General features: G+C 33.7%; 1 protein-coding gene across 3 annotated transcripts in view; it reads left to right on the top strand.

The window, feature by feature from the left end:
- The window catches only part of twin (CCR4-NOT transcription complex subunit 6-like twin), a 501,959-nt gene that overhangs the window by 132,493 nt on the left and 348,631 nt on the right, over positions 1–20,835 (top strand). For all 3 annotated transcript variants that reach the window (XM_090397005.1, XM_090397006.1, XM_090397007.1), the window contains exon 4: positions 7,802–7,900. In XM_090397005.1, the coding sequence (XP_090253131.1) occupies positions 7,802–7,900 (99 nt within the window). The remainder of the gene's footprint in view (positions 1–7,801; positions 7,901–20,835) is intronic.

The following is a 20,835-nucleotide window of genomic DNA, read 5'->3' as shown; positions in this document are numbered from 1 at the left end:
TTTGATACTGAACGAACGAGGATGGGCTGGCAATTTGGGATTTAGCCGACCAAATTGTATTCTTATTGGTTAAACCAAAATAAAAAATGATGGTACAACATGACAAAATTTCATGCCCGGCTGGGGCGTCGCCCGGTTAAACAAGGCCCCCGTTGTTTTCGCCAGGGAACCAGGGCGAACAGCGAAAAGTCAGCTACTGGAACAAATCTGAAAACAAACCCCAACTCAACATCACCAGAGTTAAAGATCGGTACTATCAACGTAAGAAGCCTGAATGGCAAAGAAATGGAGCTAGCTGAGGAATTAGATAAGTACCAGATCGACATAATAGGGGTGACTGAAACAAAAAAGACCAAAACTGGTGAGATCTTTCTGAGCAATAAATACAAAATGTTATATTCAGGCAATAACAATCAAGGAAAAGAAGGAGTAGCCATAGTATTCAACACAAAATACGAGGCTAATCTTCTTGAATGGCAGTCAGTCTCAAGTAGAGTAATGTGGGCAAATATGAGAATGGGGAACTGGACAATGAGACTTATTTGTGCCTATGGTCCCACAGAAGGTTCTACTAAGGTAGAAGTGGAGGAATTTTTTGAGGCTTTAGAAAAAGCAACTGACACAATGAAAAAGGAAAAGTTGGTCCTTGTTGGGGATCTAAATAGTAGAGTAGGAAATGATTGTGAGACATACAAAAATATTTTGGGAAAATTTGGAGAAAAGAGCAAAGCTAATAATAATGGCAAATATCTGTTGGATTTCTGCTCAGGACATGGACTGGTTATTACTAACACCATGTTCCAACATAAAAATGTGCACAAATTCACATGGAGAGAAGAGGCTAGGAATAAGAAAAGTCTCATTGACTATGTTATTGTTGAAAGTGATGTTTTCTCCCTGGTGCAGGACACCAGAGTGTACAGAGGATTTGAAATTGGAAGCGATCACTATTTAGTCTTGAGCAGGATAAAATTGAATTTCATATTGAAAAGAATAACATGTAAGAAAGTTTTAAAGCGAATAAAAGTTGAGCAGCTCTCAGATGTAAACTGTAGACTAAAATACAGAAATATTATTGAAAAGAAAATGAAAGAGTTTGAGAACAGGAATCAAACCTTGGAGATTCAGTGGCAAACTCTGAAGGAAACATTGATTGATTCTGCCAGAGAGGCATGTGGTGAGGTTGTGTGCAAAGATAAAAAAATCAGAACTCCCTGGTGGACACAGGAAGTTAAAGAGGCAGTGAAGGAAAAGAAGAAAGCATATCAAAAGTTCCTGGCAAATAAGTCAGCTTTTACTCTTACAGAATACAGAGACAAATGTAAGAAAGCTAAACAGTGTGTAAAACTAGCTAAACAAAAGTCATGGGAGGACTTTGGCAAGAATATAGAAAATAAATATCAAGAAGGTGGCAAAATATTCTGGAGGTTGTTGAAGAAGCTTAGGAATGGAGGAAAGAGTGCTGTAAAAGGAATTAGAGATGATAAAGGTGAAATGAAAACAGGAGAAAAAGATATCCTTGAAGTATGGAGTAATTACTTTGAAAAACTGCTAAATGAAACAAGCAGTGATGACAGCACAGTGATAAAAAACACTGATCAGACATGCAGTCAGGAATACATATCCATACTTGAAGTAGAAAAAGCCATCAAAGGCTTGAAATGTGGAAAGGCAGCAGGAGTAGATGATATTCGACCAGAAATGCTGAAGTATGGTGGTATAAGAGTCTTACAGTGGCTGCACTGCATAGTTCAGAAAGCCTGGACAGAGGGACGAATTCCCGATGATTGGAGTAGAGCTCTCATAGTACCCATATATAAAAAGGGAAATAAAACTGAATGTGAGAATTACAGAGGTATTTCCCTATTGAGTGTTCCTGGCAAGATCTATGCAAGTATACTTGAGAAACGGTTGAGAAGAATTGTGGAAGAAAAGCTTGGTGAAGAACAAGCTGGATTCACGCCAAATAGAGGCTGTCAGGATCAGATCTTCACTTTACGACAAATAGTCGAGAAAGCATGGGAATATAACAAAGATCTGTATTTAAGTTTTGTCGATTTGGAAAAGGCATATGACAAGGTGCCAAGAGAGAAGCTATTCAATACGCTGCAGTTATATGGTGTCAATGGGGCATTATATCAAGCAATACTTAGTCTTTATTTGAGTTGTGAGTCAGCAGTTAGAATTGAAGGAAGTACAGGAAGATGGTTTAATGTTAAATCTGGCGTGAGACAAGGATGTACATTATCCCCTCTGTTATTCATTATCTATATGGATCACATTATGAAGGAATGTGGTATATAAACCTGATATCAAAATTGGAGATGTTAATGTTAGCTCTTTGCTTTATGCGGATGATGTTATACTTCTAAATAAATCCGCTACAAGTCTGCAAGATTCTCTGACTAAATTGAATAGCTGTTGTAATAGATATGGTATGAAGGTCAGCAATAAAAAGACAAAGACAATGAAAATAGGCAGAATCATTGAAAATGTCAACTGTGTTGTGAATGGAGAACCTGTGGAACAAGTAAAACATTTCAGCTACTTAGGCACAATTTTTACTGAAGATGGTAAACTAAATATAGAAATAGACAACAGAATCAGCAAAGCTGGTATCGTGGGAAGTCAATTGAATAAATTCATATGGAATAAGAAAGAAATTAGTCAGAACACTAAATTAGCTGTATACAAGACTGTGTTCAAACCAATTTTAACTTATGGATCTGAGAGCTGGGTCAGAAGTAAAACACTTGACCAAAGACTGGAGACCGCATGATATGAGATATGAGATATCAGATATGAGAGTCCTGAGAAAGATTAGAGGCGTGAACAGATGGCATCAATGGCAATATTATATTAAAAATGAGGATATTAGGAAAGAACTTGACATTGTCAGCATCCAGGAATGCGTTAGCAGAGCTAATCTCAGATGGTATGGTCACTTAAATAGAATGGAAGAGGAAAGATTAGCAAAACAAGTGTTCTCTGCCAGGTTGGCAGGAAAACGACCCAGAGGAAGACCAAGATATAGGTGGATTGATACGGTACAAAGTGCCTTAGATGATAGAAATATAAGATCTGATAATGTTGGAGTCTTGACAAGTAACAGACTGATTTGGAGGAAAATTGTAGATAGGAAGTTAGTAATGATGTAATTTTTTCATGTAGTACTGTCATATCCTGTACACCCCTTGAGGGTACATGGCAGGAATTTGATGATGATGATGATGATGATAAATGATACAGGAAACAACCTGAGAAGAAATATTGAGTTGTTGCCTAATGATGCAAAATTAGGTAGAATACTTGATGAAGGTGATATTGAGAGCTTGCAGGACGATTTAAATAGGTTCTCAGTATTGGCAAAAAATAATGGGTGTCAAGTTTAATATACGGAGAAATGTCAAGTTATGCATTTTGGAATAAATAGATTACAAGCCGTGTTATCACATTTATGGCATTGTACCCCAGGAAATAGAAGAAACTAGATATTTAGTTGTGGTGATAGACAGTTCAGGTTTAGAGGATGTATTGCTAAGATTGCTAAGGTAGCCCATAAGATTACTTGGCTATTGAAGAACACATTAACAAGTTGAGATATGGAAGTAGTTTTTCCTCTTTATAAGGCCCTGATACATCCACATCTGGATTACTGTGCTCAAGTCTGGTCTCCTGGTTTCTTGGGGGATGAGGAAATGGTTGAGAAGATTCAGAGGCGAACGACCAAGTTGGTGAGTGGTCTGTGGAATGTTCCCTATCAGGATAGATCGAGGGTGTGTGTGTGTGGATTACAGAAGTTGGTTGATAGGAGAAAAAGAGAGGATATGGTAGAAACAATTAAGTTGCTTAAAAGATTTTATGGAAATGTTTCAGCATTTGGCTAGAGGGACTAGAACAAGGGGTCATCCCTGGAAGTTGAATGAAAGTGTAGTTAGCAGGAATATGAGGACTAGATGTTTTGCTTGGAGAGTTGTGAATTAGTGGAATGGGTTGCTAGAGGCAGTTGTGAGTGCTTTGTCTGTTAATACGTTCAAGAAGAGGTATGATAGATTGTGTGAATAGTTTGGGTCTCCCACGATGTGTCTTCGGACTCCACGTAGATGCCTGTATAATAATAATAATTACCTTTTTCTGTTTATAGAAAACCTACACATACTACAAGATATTTGCACAAACAATCGTGCCATCATCCAGCTCAACAATATCGTAACCTAAAAACACTAACTCACAGAGTCAGTACTACTGAACTAACTTGCTTGCGTCACACTTTTTTATCCAATGGCTATAATTCCCAGATAATAGAAAAAATACTAAATGCTTCCCATAAATCTTCTCCATTGCTTAATACACAAAACAAAATCGTTACCATCCCATGCATTCAATTCACATTCAAAAAGAAATCTAGTGCTTAATAAATATCTGCTCTGCACCACATTTAAATGATATGTCAAATTGGCAATCTTCATCCATTCATTCACCTAAGGACAAACTCTCTCCTTTAACACATCTTGGAGTATAAAGTGTGCTGACTTGGTTTACTATGGACAGACAGACAGAAAGAACTCTTGACATCTGCCTTGGAGAACATGAAAATTACATTTGGCACTATCATTGTAGCAAGTCGGGACTAGCAGACCGTACCTTACATAGTCCCTTCACACAGAATCAGATGGATGAAAACAAAAGTGCTAGAGAAGTCATTAGTGAGAGAGAGAGAGAGAGATTGTTTTTGGAATCAGCACCAGCTTTTAAAACATTTTCCAGAACCCAACACGTATAGCTATATCAGTTTGCCAAAAATCTGGGAGACAGTCATTTGCAGATCAAATTAACAGTTGTTTTTTCTCTCACTTTTTCTTACAATAGATGGTACTAATTAGGACTTGAGTTCCTTGTGTTGTCTGTTTACATTTTTTTTAAAATAGTCCCACTCTTAAACCAAATTGTTGTTGTTTTATGTACCTCGACAATGTATCTGTGTTTGTGCTCTGAAGATGCTGGATATAATAACAGCTAAATATCAGCAATAAGTTAAATAAATAATAATTATTTTTTCATCGTATACATTAAAACCTCACTTAACGTGACTAATTAATTAATGCTCGCTAAGTGAAATCGTATTAAGCGAATACAATAAACAATAGGAATAATTATAATTCATCCATCAGTTAGCATAAATTTGAAAAAATATTACAGTATAAGCTATATTAGAGGATAAAATCATCAATGTGTAAACATTTGATTGAGCTACTTTTTTACAAAAAACATTAAGTAAAAAAGTTTGAATTTTGCTTGACTTTTCATCTTGTCATGCAATTTTTGATAGCTGGCAATCGCTTTATCAAGATTTTGGCAGACTTTGACTTCCTTCCATATCAGGATTAGCATCAAACAAAATTTCCTCAGCATAATCAATGTGATTGAAAATTAGCTCAAGTTCTTTTGCAGTTAGCTTCTAAGTTGTAACATTCTCTTCTTGTTCACACTCCTTATCTTCTTCATATGCATGTTGTTCTTCTAATTGAAGGAGATCATTCTTGCTTAAATGTTCTGAATGGGAATCGAGCAAGTTTCTCAGATCTTCATTATCCAGTTCATTAAATCCAAGTTCTTTTTCAATTTTGCTGATTTCTTCAATAATGTTCGATCTTGGATTTTTCACACAATAAAGTAACATAGGCTTGAGTTTAAAGTTGCCTTCTGCATTGCCTCCTAATAAAAGCGTAAGACAATCTTTAGATACTTTGTATCCTGATTGAGATGCATCGGTTTTAGCTAGGAAAGTTTTTGTGAGCATACGCTTCCAAAAGAGACTAATTTTGTTGACTCTGAATATTTGCCGATCATCATAATCGCTCTCCTGAATTATCCTTTGCAATTCTTCGGGAAACTTTGCCACAGAATCTTTATCAGCACTAGCAGATTCCCCAGTCATTCTTACGTTATGCAGTCCAGTTTGATTTTTAAAACAGTCAAGCCATTCTAAACTTTCAGTAAAGTTTTCACATTCCTCTTGAAATGTGGTCTCTTTCAATGAGGTATAAATATTGAGAGCTTTTGCCTGAATATTCCCTATACTAAGAGGTATTCTTTTTTTGGTTACAATCCTCAATCCAGAGTGATAGAAGACACTCCATCTCGATCATTAAATGGCTTCTATTTCAGATAATCTGCATGCTTAAAGAAGCAGTAGCAACTTTTCCTTGTTCTCTGTATTCTTTACTCTTATTTAATCTACAAACTGTAAACTTGCTGTATCCCGGGTCTCGCACAATAATTGTATTACTAGCACAACTTTCATGTCTTTTAATGACTTTCAGCTTTTCTGCTCGCTGCAGATTAGTGACAAAAAATTTCGCATAACATAAAAAAATCGCGTTAACTGATTAATCACTCGCGTAAAGTGGGAAATAGTATCATTTCACTCAATCACACTAACTGATTACGTGCATATTGAATTTGCGTTAAGCAAAGTTTTCCTGTAATCTGTGTTTGAATTGTACCATTAAACAAATCTGCCATATAAAACAAAAAGGAAAAAGAAATCATGGAAGATCTTTGAAGATATGGGATTCAGATAACTTGTCAATTTCACTGCTAGTAAAATTCAGTTCATCCTCATATCTCACAAAAAAAAAAAAAAGAACCATTTTTTTCCCAGTATTATTTTAGATAACACTCAAATTTCCAGACAAGATGAGATTTCTCTTCTTGTCAACAACCTGACATCATGCCTCTCCTGGCATACACATCACAACTATTTCATTCTCAGCTTCTGAAAAACTGGGATTTCTCTTTCGCTCAAGACGCTACTTCACCTCTGAACAGCTGTTAACCTTATACAAATCACAAGTCTGCCCAGCTATTGAACACTGCTCTCATATTTAGAGTGAGGCCCCTAAGAGCTCCCTCAAAATGCTTGACTCAATACAGAGGAGGACAATTTGATTGATTAATAACCCATCTCTTACCAACTCACTCCTCCCACTTTTGCACAGTCGTTTGGTTTCTGCAGTATGTGTATTTCATAAATATTTCAATGGCAAATGTTCATCTGAAATAACATCAATAATTCTCCCACTCTACTAAGTCTGTTGGAACACATGCAGATGCTTTTTAACATCCTTTCACAGTACACCTTGAAACGCACAGACCAAGTGTCTTTTCACCCCTTTTTTTTTGCTGTAGTGTTGAACAGCCTTTCCCCTGATGTGTTTCCCAAGGAATACAATATACAGGCTTTTAAATGTAAACAACTTTCTCCTTTTCCAAATCCATTACCCTTACACAGCACTTACGTATTATAGATTAATTAACCAACCTCTCATTTATAAGCTCAACATTAAAAAAAAAAAAAAAAAGATTGTCAGGCCAAAAGATACCATTATGGCTGATACTGTGAAAGGAAGAAGTTTCCATTGTTTTATGGAAACTGGAGAGGTCAGGAGAAAAGTAACTGGCAATATGTAGATTCTGGAAAGCTATTTACATGCATGGATATATCAAGCTATAGAAACCTTAATCAGGATGCCAATCCTTGCAGTTTTTAAAGGTGTATTGAAAAGGGGAGTGAGTAAATTTTTGTATGGAGAGTGGTGAGTGAATGGAATGCATTACCAGAATGTGTTGTGAATAAACGTTTAAGGTTAAATATATATGTTGCTTGCTTGCTGAGTGAACCCCCCCCCCCCAAAGAATCTGTTGACCCTATAGGGGTTATAATAATAATAATAATTTGAATAAAGTAAATATAATATGATTATTCATAAACAAACATGTCTTTTTATATGATTTTTAGGCTTAAAAGGTAATCCTTTATCATCAGAATTTCTAACTTATTATAATGAACCAAATGGAACTCAAAAATTGCTGTCATTTTTATTGGATAATTTGGCAGGTAAGGTAATTCATGTTTAAACTATATATATATATATATATATACACACACACACAATTTATTTCTGTACACTTCTGATCATTTTTACTTGAAATTGAATTACTTAAAATTTTATTTTTTCAGAATGAAAATAGAAATACAAATGCAGCTGTTATATATATATACAAATACACACTCACACAATTTATGTCTTTACATTTCTGGTAAATGTTGTTTACTTGAAATTTTATTTGTCCAGAATGAAAATAAAATACAAATGCCACTGCTATATAACATGTAGAGCCTCTGTAGCTCAGTTGGTATAGATGAAGTTCTTCAGTTGGAAAGACCTGGGTTTGATTCCTATCCATGATGTGAGGAACATTTATCTGGTCTACATCCTGAAAATTATGGAAACAACTACTGTGTCATACACATATATATATGAAGAAACAAGCTGCACTACAATCTACATGGTATGCTAAAGTTACTGATCAATCATTAAAACTAATGACCTGACCTCTGGTAAAAAAAAAAAAAAACTTTACTACATCAAAGCTAGTTTTGTTATTATTATTATCTATTAGGTTACAAAATTAAATTAAGCTGGGGAGTAACATGTTCACACACAAGAAAAAATAAATAAAAATAAAATAAAATAGAAATAATAAAAAAAAAATACTTATATAAGTATCCATATAAATGACAACAAACTGGTATGAATAGTGGCCAATAAAAGCTAAAAAATTGCTTCGAGTCCTAAAGTCAGGGTTTTCTGGGAAACTAAGTGTGCCTTCCAAATTCTAGGGATTCTTATGCCACCATTATTGTTAAGAATAGGGTAGTTAATCAAAATTTCACAGGCTTCTTTAAATTTTCGTTCATACCAAGTTTTTGTATAATGTAAGGAACAAGTACTTTTCCAATCATTTCGGTGTATAGTGTTAAGAGCATGATCTGAGAGGCCTGCTTCACCAAAATTGTTGAATTTAATGTGTTGCTTGTGCTCATTTTTACAGTTAGGGATTGTACGTCCAGTTTCCCCAATGTAAGGTAAGTTACAGGTGCAATAGATGCAATAAGCTCCAGGTGTACTAATGGGGGGGGGAAGGATCCTTAGCCAAGTACAATATGTTTTTTAATTTTAAAGGTGGTTTAAAAGTGACATTAAGATTATAATGGTGTAGGATTCTATTATTTGTTTCTGATAACCCTTTAATGTATGGAATAGCTATGGTTTTACTGTAATCTATATTATTTTTTTATGAAGTTTTATGAAGAACTTTATTAATAGTATTTTTGCTATAGCCATTATTTATAAATGTATTGCTGATAATTTTTAATTCTTGTTTAAGAGCTTGTTCACTTAGAGCAAATTGTTATAGCTCTGGTTTTTTGCCCCTCAGAACAGACAAACTGGCCCTGCAAACACACACGGATTACAGCCATGAATACTTACGACAATGTGTAGAAGAGATAAGGTCCTCAGCACATGTTGTTTTACCTGTAGTCAGCCAAGAGTCACATAATGATAGTCAATTTCCTGGATAGGAGATGAATGGATGGAGGACATCATATATATGTATATTAACCCCATGAAGGTATAGAGGAAGACCTGAACTATCTTTATAAAGAACGAGATAGAAAATGGCTGCTTTGTATATGAAGAAAAGCATAATTAATTGCAAAAAAAAAATAAATAAACAACTGGATAAGATTGACCTTGGCCTGTTGTGGGTATATCCCCCCCCCCTCCATCATTACACAAAAAATTGCAATACCTATAGCATATCCATTCCATAAGGTAGGAAGGAAGTTGATGTGTTACTTAAACAGGTGAATGTTGTGGTCTCTGGGGCAAGCTGTTTTAAAGAACATAGTCATATTGAAAGAAACAAGAAGAAAATGTGTTGGTTCAGCAGGATTGGATGATAATTTGTTGGATGTGGTTGTTTCAGGAAAGAGAAATCTGATTTTGTTTTGTAATCTACATATTTTCAAAATGTTGTCTGGCTATTGGCTTTCATGTGAAACACTACAAAATTATCTGAACCTGAACTAATCAGACTACAAGTCAATATCCAAGTTTTGGGAAGTGATCACTATTAATTGTTCATAAATTTTTTTTTTTTTAATAATTATTTGAAATAATTTTTGTCTGCACAACTTCTACAATGATTTTGAACTCTAATAATGTGATATCATATACTTCAGCTGTGACTGATATATGAGGTAATATATACGTGATTTATGAGTCATTTTTGCAATTCATCTTTTAAATGTAGTTAATGGTATGTCTCCCTGATGATGTCCATGTAATGTTGGATGAAATATATATATATATTTTTTATTTTTATTTTTATTTTTATTTTTTTTTTAAATAAAATTCTATATACTTTTTGTTACATGTGTAAGCTATGAAAGTTGTTTTATTAAAATTCAGGAAGAAAATATGGGATGCAGAGTATACAGTTGTTGAGGATATCTAGTAGGAATTTGAGAATACAAGAGGAGGGATCTGGATTTGATGGTGGATAAAGATCTAAAATTTAGGACAACAGAAGATATCATCAATTTCCTGATATGTACCCTCAAGGGGTTGTTCAGGCTACTGGGACAGCACTACATGATTAAATGTATATCAATTAATAATCTGCTGTCAACAATTTTCCTCCAAATTAGTCTATTACTTGTCCACATTCCATTATCGTCGTATCTAACATTTTGTTCTGTTAAGGCACTTCTGACTGAATCAATCCACCTAGACCTTAGTCTTCTTCTAGGTATTTTTCCTGCCATCTTGGCATCAAACACCAGGTTTGCTAACCTTTCCTCTCACATTCTATTTAAGTGCCATATACCACCTTAGATTACTCTGCTCACATATTCTTCAATGGAAACAATGTCAAGTTCCTTCGTAATTTCTTCATTTTTAATATGATTCTGCAATTGATGCCATCTGTTCAATTGATTCTCTATTATAGATGCAGTTGATGTCCATGTTTCTGTCTATTTTTGTAGTTTTGATTTATTTATTGCTGATTTTCATGCCAAACTTGTTACATCTGTTATGCAATTTAGTTAGAGAATCCTGGAGACTTGCACTATGTGAGTTTAGGAGTACAACACCACCTGCTTAAAGTAAAGAATTAAGTGTGATAATTCTAATATCAGGTTTAATGTCGGTTTTTTCCATGATGTGCATTCTTTGTCTTCATCTGATTTTACATCAAACCATTTTTGTATTGCCTTTATTTTTAACTGCTGACTTACAACTTAAATATAGACTGTTTATTGCCCTGTATAATGTTCCATTTATCCCATATAACTGTAGCATTTTGAAAAGCTTTACCCTGGGTACCTTACCATATGCCTTTTCCAGATATTATTATTGCATGGGCACCTATTTAAAAGAGATTCTTTAAAAGGGAATGTTGTAGTGTTCAAATGAAGGATACCAGACCCAGATGTTGTATTTCCAACTCTCTGAAAATAAAGCTTCTTTAATAAATTTGTTGTCAGCCACCTGTGATCAAATAACATTTTGAGGAGAAATTTGTGCCAGAATCTCAGCAACAGCTTTATATCGTCCTGAATTTTTAATATTGAAATTAAGTGTAACATTCTTTGTTGTCGGAGTTAACTTAATCACTGAACAGCTTCCTCCCACTATATGTTGGTGACTTCACTCTTGTAACCTGAGGGTAATTGAAAGACTTCAGTGAGCAATTGATCATGTCTCTCTCTCTCTCTCTCTCTCGCTCTTTGGGCTCTTAGTGATGAGTTTGGGTTTTCAGCAGGAAAAAAGTGTCTATGTACATTTCTACCGAAAATGCACTCTTCACTTAGGTCTTAAGTTAAGAATGGGACAAACTATTATTCCAGTAGCAACAGAAACCAAGCTCTTGGGGCTCATTTTTGACAGAAAACTTACATTGCTTACACACATTTGTTAATTCTATTGAATGGGGTATGAATCGATCTTTACACCTTCAGCTTCATCAGAGTCTTCAGTGTATGGTTCTTCAAGGCAAAATAGCCCATGATGTGGGCACATCACCCATTAAAGTCTTTATGTTGAAGAAAATGAACCAGCTCTATCACTTAGACAGAAACAGTTGTCTCTTAGCTAAGCCCTAAAACTAAAGTCTCTTCTAGAGTATCCTATGTGGACTAGTATGTTTATTCTACATTGGAAGGCTCAATATCACACACATGTACATTACACTTTTTTCTGCTGAAAACCCCGAATCCATTACTAAGCGATTACACGACTGCCATGTCCTTTTGGTATGCATATTAAAGAGATTATGGAAGCTGTTGGCATGAATGTTGGCAACATTACCTGCACCAAACATAACAGCATTCCTCCGTGGCACGTTTCCACTCCCTTCTGCAACCTCTCATTTTGTCGACTACTGAAGATTCATACTCCATCATCTGTCTACCCGCAATTGTTTAATGCACACAGAGCAGCCCATCTGATATTTTGCCTATCTATACTAATGGTATCTATACTCAAGATTTCCTGACATTACTATCTCCAACCAGATCCCACTTGATTGCAGTAATTATACAGCTGAGTTGCATATCATTCATCTTGCACTTTCACATATAAAAGAAAACTGCTACCAAAAGAATGTAATTTATACATACTCTTTAAGTTCTTTACAGGCTATCTCTTCCCTTGTGTGTAATGCACATCCACTGCTTTGTGAGCTTTTACAAATGTTCAAAATAAAGATCCTTAATTTTGATGTTTGGTTGTATTGCATTCCCAGCCACATTGGAATTTAGGGAAATGAGGCTGCAGCTGCTAGATCAGCTCATACTTTTTTTTCATTGTACAGTTTGACAGTACCATATACAGACTACAGCCATTGTACAATCTAATTGCTGGCTGCCATCGGCGACTTGATGACTGCCATCGGCGACTTGATGGCCGCCATTGGGCAATCTAATTGCCCAATGGCAGCCATCATGGTGGGAGCACCAACAAATAAATTGCATGAGGTGAAGCCTGAAATGAAGCAGGGGCAGTCTAGTCAATGTAGAAACAGAAGAGAGAAAGTTGTTGTTCTTCTAAGCTCTGCATAGGTCACAGTCATATCTTACACATTCTTATATACTGAGGGCCGATGACTCACCTAAAAAATGTAATCCCGTCTCACTATTTATCATATTTTTGTGAAATGCTAGAGAAAAATAAAATTTTTACTTATCTGGCAGAGCCATATGTACTTGGGCAGTTGTTATCAGACTCAGACAAATAAACTTTTTTTTAAAATTTTTACAAAGAATTATTGTCTTTTTCCATGTATAAGACAAACCCTACTTTTTCAAACCCAAAATTAAGAAATCAATATTTTAAACATAGAACACATTTGATATATTTTTTAAATATTCAAAGTATATTTAGTAATTAGGTAATATTTTTAAGATACATACTAAGAAATTATGCATCACTCTCAGTTCCAGGCATATCATTTTCTTCATCGTTTTTTATTTCAGAGATTTTTATGGGCTAGTGCTCAAAATATTGTTAATGCGTTAACTTACCCTGCCAATGAGTTGCAGACGTATGAATGCTTTCAGAGATTTGATTGGTTTATTCAGAATCAGCTGTTAATGACATCAATCGACAGAGTTAACAAAGGCTAGTGATTGGTGGAAGCCCGTTCACGTTTTTTATATTCAGATCATATATTCAGACGTCTGGAAATAAAAAACGGGTTTCTCAACCCCCCCCCCCCCATGTCATAATTTTTGGTCTAAAATTTTAGAAAAAGGTATCGTCTTATACACGGAAAAATATGGTAATTTACACAAACACATTTGATTATAAATTCTGTTTATGTGTAAATACTACATTGTATGAATCGATTTTTTGTACATACATATTATTCACTAGTTTATGTCTTTATGAGTATTTATCAATACCTTGTGTACTGCTGTAACCTTTGATATTGCACAGTATGACATTTGTTTTCTTTGTGCCAATAAACCATCATTCAACTAACTTTAGCACTCTATTTAAACTGACACCAATTTAACAGATATGTATGAGTCCAAATTTTTTAGATTATTGTGGATGATATAAGACTGGAATTCCTGCAGATGTTTTTTTGACCAAATGTCCTGCTTGTCTCAAATACAAACAGAGGCAATCACATTGAGCCTGGTAAACACCAACGAGTAGGGGGGAGAGAGAGAGAAAAAAAACCTATATATGGAGGGTAATGAGGAGATTTTTGTTAACAGGGAAGAAAGTAGGGACTAGGTACTACTTCTTCAGGATCTTTGTAGTTGCTTCAGAGATATCCATAATGCATGGAATTGGGACTTGTCATACAGGTTCAGGATTCCTAGGGACCAGCATATAAGTGTCACAGATGCATTTAATCTTCCTTGAGGTGAAGCATTCTGTAGTATGATGCTTGTTAAGTTCTAGTTTGGAGATCCTTGGGATTGGAGCAGACAATATATTCTATTAAGTAGGGATTTGATGATGCCCATTTTTTTAATGGACGACTGGCTGAATCTTGTTGTATGTAACAGCCTGCGTATATAGTTTTATGATGAACAGATGTAATTACTTAGAATGAGTATGGGAAAGGAGGATGTCCAAGAATGCTAATTTTCCATTGTGAAGTTGATACAGTTGATACACGAGTGCAGGTTGTTAATCTGGGTTAGCAAGGTATGCAGAGATGCTTCTGATTCAAGCCAGATGGCAAACACATCATCCACATAGCCCAAAAAGGAAGATTGTAGTTGTGTTAAGGAGAATATAGAGTCTTCAAGGTGATCCAAATAGAAATTGTCTAATGCAGGAGAAAGTGGACTTCCCATAGCCATTCCTTCCATCTCTTTCAAATAATTATTATAATTATTTGAAAATAATTTTGATGTGACTGTTTTGTCACTATGTTGGATTAATATTTTGGATGCTTGATGCTTCTTTACTTATTAATTTTGTATTATCCTTTGAAATTGATTATCAAACTAGATGTAATAACTTATTATTGCTGTTCACTTAATCTCTCTTATTCCATAAGAGAGAAATCAGCTAAATGTTCAAGCTAGCAGTACACAGGAACTTGTTTACTGTTGTTCAAACTGTATTACAAGCTTTCAAACTGTATTACTGTATTTCAAACTGTATTACTGTATTTCAAACTTGTTACTTGTTAAAATTGGTTTAAACCAATTTTAACAAGTGGTTTGAAGAGTTGGGGTGTTGTATGAGAATTTCCAGTAAGGAGAATTAGAAGAGGGAAAAGATGTGTTGGAAATTGTTCATATTTCAAAAATGTATAATCAGAACTAATCTTAGATGGCATGGCCACTTGAACAGAATGGTAGTGGGAAGATTAGCAAAAGAAGTGTTTACTGGAAAAAATGGCTAGGAACCCCCCCCCCCCCCCCCCAGGTTGACCCAAGAATAGGTAGATTGATAGATTTAACAATAATTTAGAAGATTGAAGTGTCAGAGCTGATTAGTTCATAGACTTTACAAATAATAGACCAGTTTGAGTGTGTGGGAAGGGTGTTAGTTGATCAGAAACAAAATCATGAAATATTTTGTTATACTGTCATAATACCTTCTAAATGTTATGAATGCTCATGTTACTGTCAAATATATAATTCTGTTATCCTATAGAATAACTGACAATTTCTAGTTAAAGTGTATAAAAAATTATTGATTGACAGAATACTGCAGTGGTCCATTATATTTTTAAACTTACAAATATGATTTTTACTTCTATAAATTTATTAGTAAGTGCAATGAATAAAAATCAGAATGTAATAGTAAAAATAATATGTTAATATAAATAGGGTGTAAAGCAACATTTACATATAATGAACTATAATTATTTTCAAACTACAAGCATTTCCTTTCATGTACGAACATTTTGTAGTCTGACACTTTGCTTATATACACATTTCACAAAACCCTGATCGCTATCAGTTGATTGCTGTAGACTCCATTCGAAGAGACACTTTTTATTGTGACATTTCCTTCTTCAGGAAAAGTAAGTTTTTTGTCTACCTAATTGTGACCTTGTGTATAATTAATTCTCTTATAATTTCATAGTTTTGTACATGTCATCGCTGATATGGTAGTGGAGCCTTGTTGATTATAGATAATGTCTAGATGTATAAATATGCAATACATATTCAGATTAAATAAATGAAGTACAAAAAATTAGAAAGTACTGAAAAGGAAGTTCTTCGTGATTATAGTTACTACAATGTTATGACATTCTCATGGTTCAAGAGACAGAAAAACTCTGTTCCAATGGAACAGAAAAACTTTTTCTCTGATATGGTAGAAAAACTCTTTTTCTGTTCCAGTGGAATATTCAGATACTGACATATTATAGTACATCATAATCAGGTGATTATGGAGGCAGAGATAGAAGGATTAAGGAATTAAATAGGTGTTGCTTATTTTGAAGCAACTGAGCAGAAAAAGAAAAGTCAGTAAAAAAGTAAAATATGAAGCAAATGCTATTTGCTGAACTTAATAGTCATTGTCAAGTAGATTTAATAGATTTTTTAATCCCATTGGGTGTTCGTTTATTTTTCATATCTGAAGAAGTGCCACCATAAAAAAGTGTTTTTTTTTTCCTGTTGGCAGAAAAAAGTCTTTTCCGGTGGTTGTCAAGTAGATTTAACAGATTTTTTTAATCCTGTTCCAGCATAAAATGTCTTTTTTCTGGTGGTTGTCAATTAGATTTAATGGACTTTTTAATCCTATTGGGTGTTTGTGATGAACTAGCAGAAAAAGTCTTTTTCTAGTGGTTGTCAATTAGATTTATAGATTTTTTAATCTCATTGGGTGTTTGTGATGAATTATCATTATTATTATTTTTTCATCTGTGAAACACTGTGAAAAAAGGAATTTGTTTATTTTTTTGCAAATGATGAACTACAGTGTTATCTGAATTGCAAACATTTTGTAGTCAGACATCATTTCTTACTTACACATTTCACAAAATCCCTGACTTCTAGCAGTTGATCATGTAGATGTCTTTTGAAACTACTTTTTCTGGAGGGGGAAGGGGAATCCCTATTTTAAAAAATCAACCCTTTCACCTTTTCCCCACCCTATATAATATAATATATATGTTTATATATATTACGGAAAAAAAAACCCCGGGTTTTTCTAACTTAATTCTACCAAATTGCCTAACCCCCCCCACACACACTCAGTAGTTTTTCGACATCGCAGAAGACAGGAAAAGCTGCAACACCCAGAAAAAGGTATGTGTAAATTTCTATTCCTTATGCTACATATACTTTTTGGTACATTTACACTCACAATGCCCTAAGAATCCATGAGTAAATAGCCAATGACATTTAAACAGGGGCACTCCTAAACTGAAGCAGGCAAAATAGCTGTAATTATAATAGTTTATTAAGAGGAGTAACATGGGAGTTTTCCCAGAAATAATATACATAATTCATTTCTGCTGTTATTAATCTTTGTTTGTCTTTTTGTTTTATTGTCCAGATTTCGCTTCCATACATTAAGACTAGTAAAGCTAATGTGTTGTATACTTTTAGTCTGGTTTGTTTTTGAGCTAGGTTTGGTTTAAATATAGAGTTAGTTACACCTGTTATTTTTAAATATTTTGCAATTTTTACGTTTATATCGTTTTCATTTTCATATGTGATCATGCATCCTAGGTAGTTAGATGAATTCACCTGTTCTAAGATCTTGTTATCTATTACTATTTTAGTTCTTGCTGGATTTTGTCCTTTAAAGGCCATAGTTTTTGATTTTTCTGTTGATATTATCATACCATAATCTTTGGCTATCTTATTTAGATTTAAAATAGCTTTCTGCAAGTTATCTTCAGAATTTGTAATTATTATTAGGTCGTTGGCAAAGAGGAGAGTGTTTAAGTTTACTGTAGGAGAAAGTTTAATTCCTTGATGTAAATTTTTATTCCATTTTATTATTATTTCATTTAAGTAGATATTGAAAAGAGTTGCTTAGAGGGGACATCCCTGTTGGACCCCTTGGTTTATCTCTCTCGTATATGATAGCTCGGGATTTAATCTTATTTGTATTTGATTATTTTCATATATACTTGTGATAGCTTTTAGGATATTATTTGGTATTTGTCTTTCTTTTTTAATATGTTAAATAATATGTTTCTTTTAACTTTGTCAAATGCTTTTTCAAAGTCAGTCAATAAATGCAATGTGTGTTTCTAAATTGTATTCTCTTCTTTACTTTATTATTAATTTTAGGCAAAAAAGCTGGGTCTGTACATGATAGTCCTTTTCTAAATCCATTCTGTACTTTTAAAATAAAGTTTTCGAAATATTTCATTAGTTTGCTATTTAAGATTTGCTATATATTTTGTAACAGGAATTTAGTATACTGATACCTCTATAGTTTTTAGGGTCATCTCTATTACCTTTTTTAAAAATAGGAATCACAATTGCTTTTTTCCATTCTATTGGGGAGGATACCAGTTGAATTAATTTTATTTAAAAATAATAAGAGTCTTTCTTTGAATCTTGTTCCTACGTATTTATGTAGTTCTGAACTTAGCTTATCTTCTCCAGGTGATTTTCCATTTCTTGTTTCTTTCAGGTTGATTTCTAATTCTTCTTTAGTTATTTCCTTTTCATTTTCTTTAATTGTTTGCCAGTTTTTTTTTTTTTAAATATTTGTCTGTCCACAATTCTGTGTAGTAATTTAAAAATTCTTCTAATTTCAATTTGGTGTTTAATTTTATGTTTTCTTTGGTATCTGCATTTAAGTGTTTCAAAATCTTATATACATTGGGTCTTATTTTATATAAATCATGTTCTAAATTAGAAACAAATTTGTTCCATGAATCTCTATGTCTTTTTCTGACTTCTCTTTTAGCTATGGCTCTTATTCTTTTATGTTCTATTTCATCTTCTAATAATTTACTGCTTAACCATTTGTTATAGGCTTCTTTTTTCTTTTTGATTATATCATCCCAGATCTTCATTTTTTTTCCTTTTATTAATTTTTTGGTCTTTCCTAAGCTTTCATTTGCTGCTGCATTTAGTATCGATTTTATATTAAGCCATTCTGTTTCTATTTCTTCATTTTGTTTATTTTATCTAGATATTGGTTAATTCTTTGTTCATATAGCCATTGTACATTTGTGTCATTCAGTAGTCTAGTTTTATAAACAAATGTTTCAAATTTTCTTTCTGTTCTTGTTACTTGTAGCCATTTAGGTGGTAATCTTAATTTTATTTTAACAAGAAAGTGGTCACTGCTTATTTCATATCCTCTATGAACTCTAACATCTAGTGAAAATTTTGATGTCTTTTCATTTAATATAAAGTAATCTAATATTGATTTCCATCCTCTTGCTTCCCAAGTATATTTATGTATGTCTTTATGTTTATCGAAGGAATTCATTATTTTTAGGTTATTATAAACTACAAAGTCAATCAATTTTTTACCATTCCTGTTTAGAGTATGTTCTCCATGTTCCTATATTATTATTAATTTTCGTGTTTCCAATTCTTGCATTTAAGTCTCCAGCTAAAATTACGTAATCATTTTTATTTATTTTATTATATATGTTTTGTAGCTGATTATAAAAATCAATATTATCCTGTTCTCTTCCTTCTTCTGGGGCATATAATCCAATTATTGTTAAATAGCCTCTATCTATTTTTATTCTAGCTTCTATTATTCTTTCATTCCATAATTTATAATGTTTTAACTGTTTTAACTGTGTTTAACTGTGTTTAAAATGTTTTAACTGTGAATCGAAATCATGACTCATGCTTGTGCTCTTTGGTCTCTGTCGACTCCACTGTATATCACATTAAAATTTTTGGTTCTCATAGTTCCTTTTAATTTCTTTTATGTTTCAGTGATTACTGCTATTTTAAAATTTCTTTCATTTAATAATTGGTTTAATTCTAATTCTTCATGTGCTATTCCTCTTACATTCCAGTTTGCTATGTGTATTATATTTTGTTGTTTCCATTTTTGTTTTACCTTTTCCATTCCAGGGTCGTTTCCCATAGATTCAATCCGATTATCTTTTTATGTCAGCTTCCAAGTAGAATTATGTTCTTCATGTCAGGGGACTAGCCTGACGATGGAATAATTCAGTGGTAAGGCTGCTACCTTAAGGCTTCTGAACTAGCCTTCTTCCGAATTTAAACCCATATGAGGAATAGGATATATTGAAGGGGGAAAGAGTAGATTATAGAAGAATTATAGTAAGGTTTATGGAGAGGGCATAGTTGTAAGGCCAGAAATCAAAAGACCCCATGGCCCTCAAGTACTCTAATAGCATAAGGGTCATGAAATAAGAAGAGTTGGCTAAGGCCTTATCGGAAAGATTAAAGTAAGTGGATCTTCCTCAAAGTAGAAGAAGGAGAGAATAGGTCCAGCTAGGGGTCAGTGGGAGTGCCGCTTCCCTTACAATCAAGATGATTGCCCCTTATGGCCCACGAGTTCTTATTCAGTATATTCAGACCACCCCACCATATATATACAGTATATACACACGCACACATGGTAGGCTCCCCTATCCACCACCCAGGGGACGTGCTCTCTAGGGGTTATAGGATCCTCCCCCCCTGAGAGTAAATAAATAAATTTATGAAAGTGAAAATCTTATTATTATTATTTAAAAAAAATATATATATAATAGACCATTGCAACATTTTGTCAACCAATAATTATTTTTTATATACATTAACCATAACTCTTTCTTTTAAGGTTACACGGTGATCAGCATTCATATTTATGAATTTAGGGACATAAAACACACGTGTTGAAAAGATTATTTTACTGATTAATAATAAAATAATAACTTTATGTTTCGACCCCTGTATTGAGGTCATCTTCAGAAGGATACATGTGTATAAGAACAAGCTACATGCTGTTGCACTCTATACAAGTAAATTACATCTACTTTGTTAACTAA

This window comes from Typopeltis vanoorti, chromosome 8, assembly GCF_054136105.1.
Source record: "Typopeltis vanoorti isolate ZY-2024b chromosome 8, IOZ_Tvanoo_1.0, whole genome shotgun sequence".
NCBI lineage: Eukaryota > Metazoa > Arthropoda > Arachnida > Uropygi > Thelyphonidae > Typopeltis > Typopeltis vanoorti.
The sequence above is the reverse complement of the archived record's forward strand: the minus strand, read 5'-3'. Positions and strand labels throughout refer to the sequence as shown.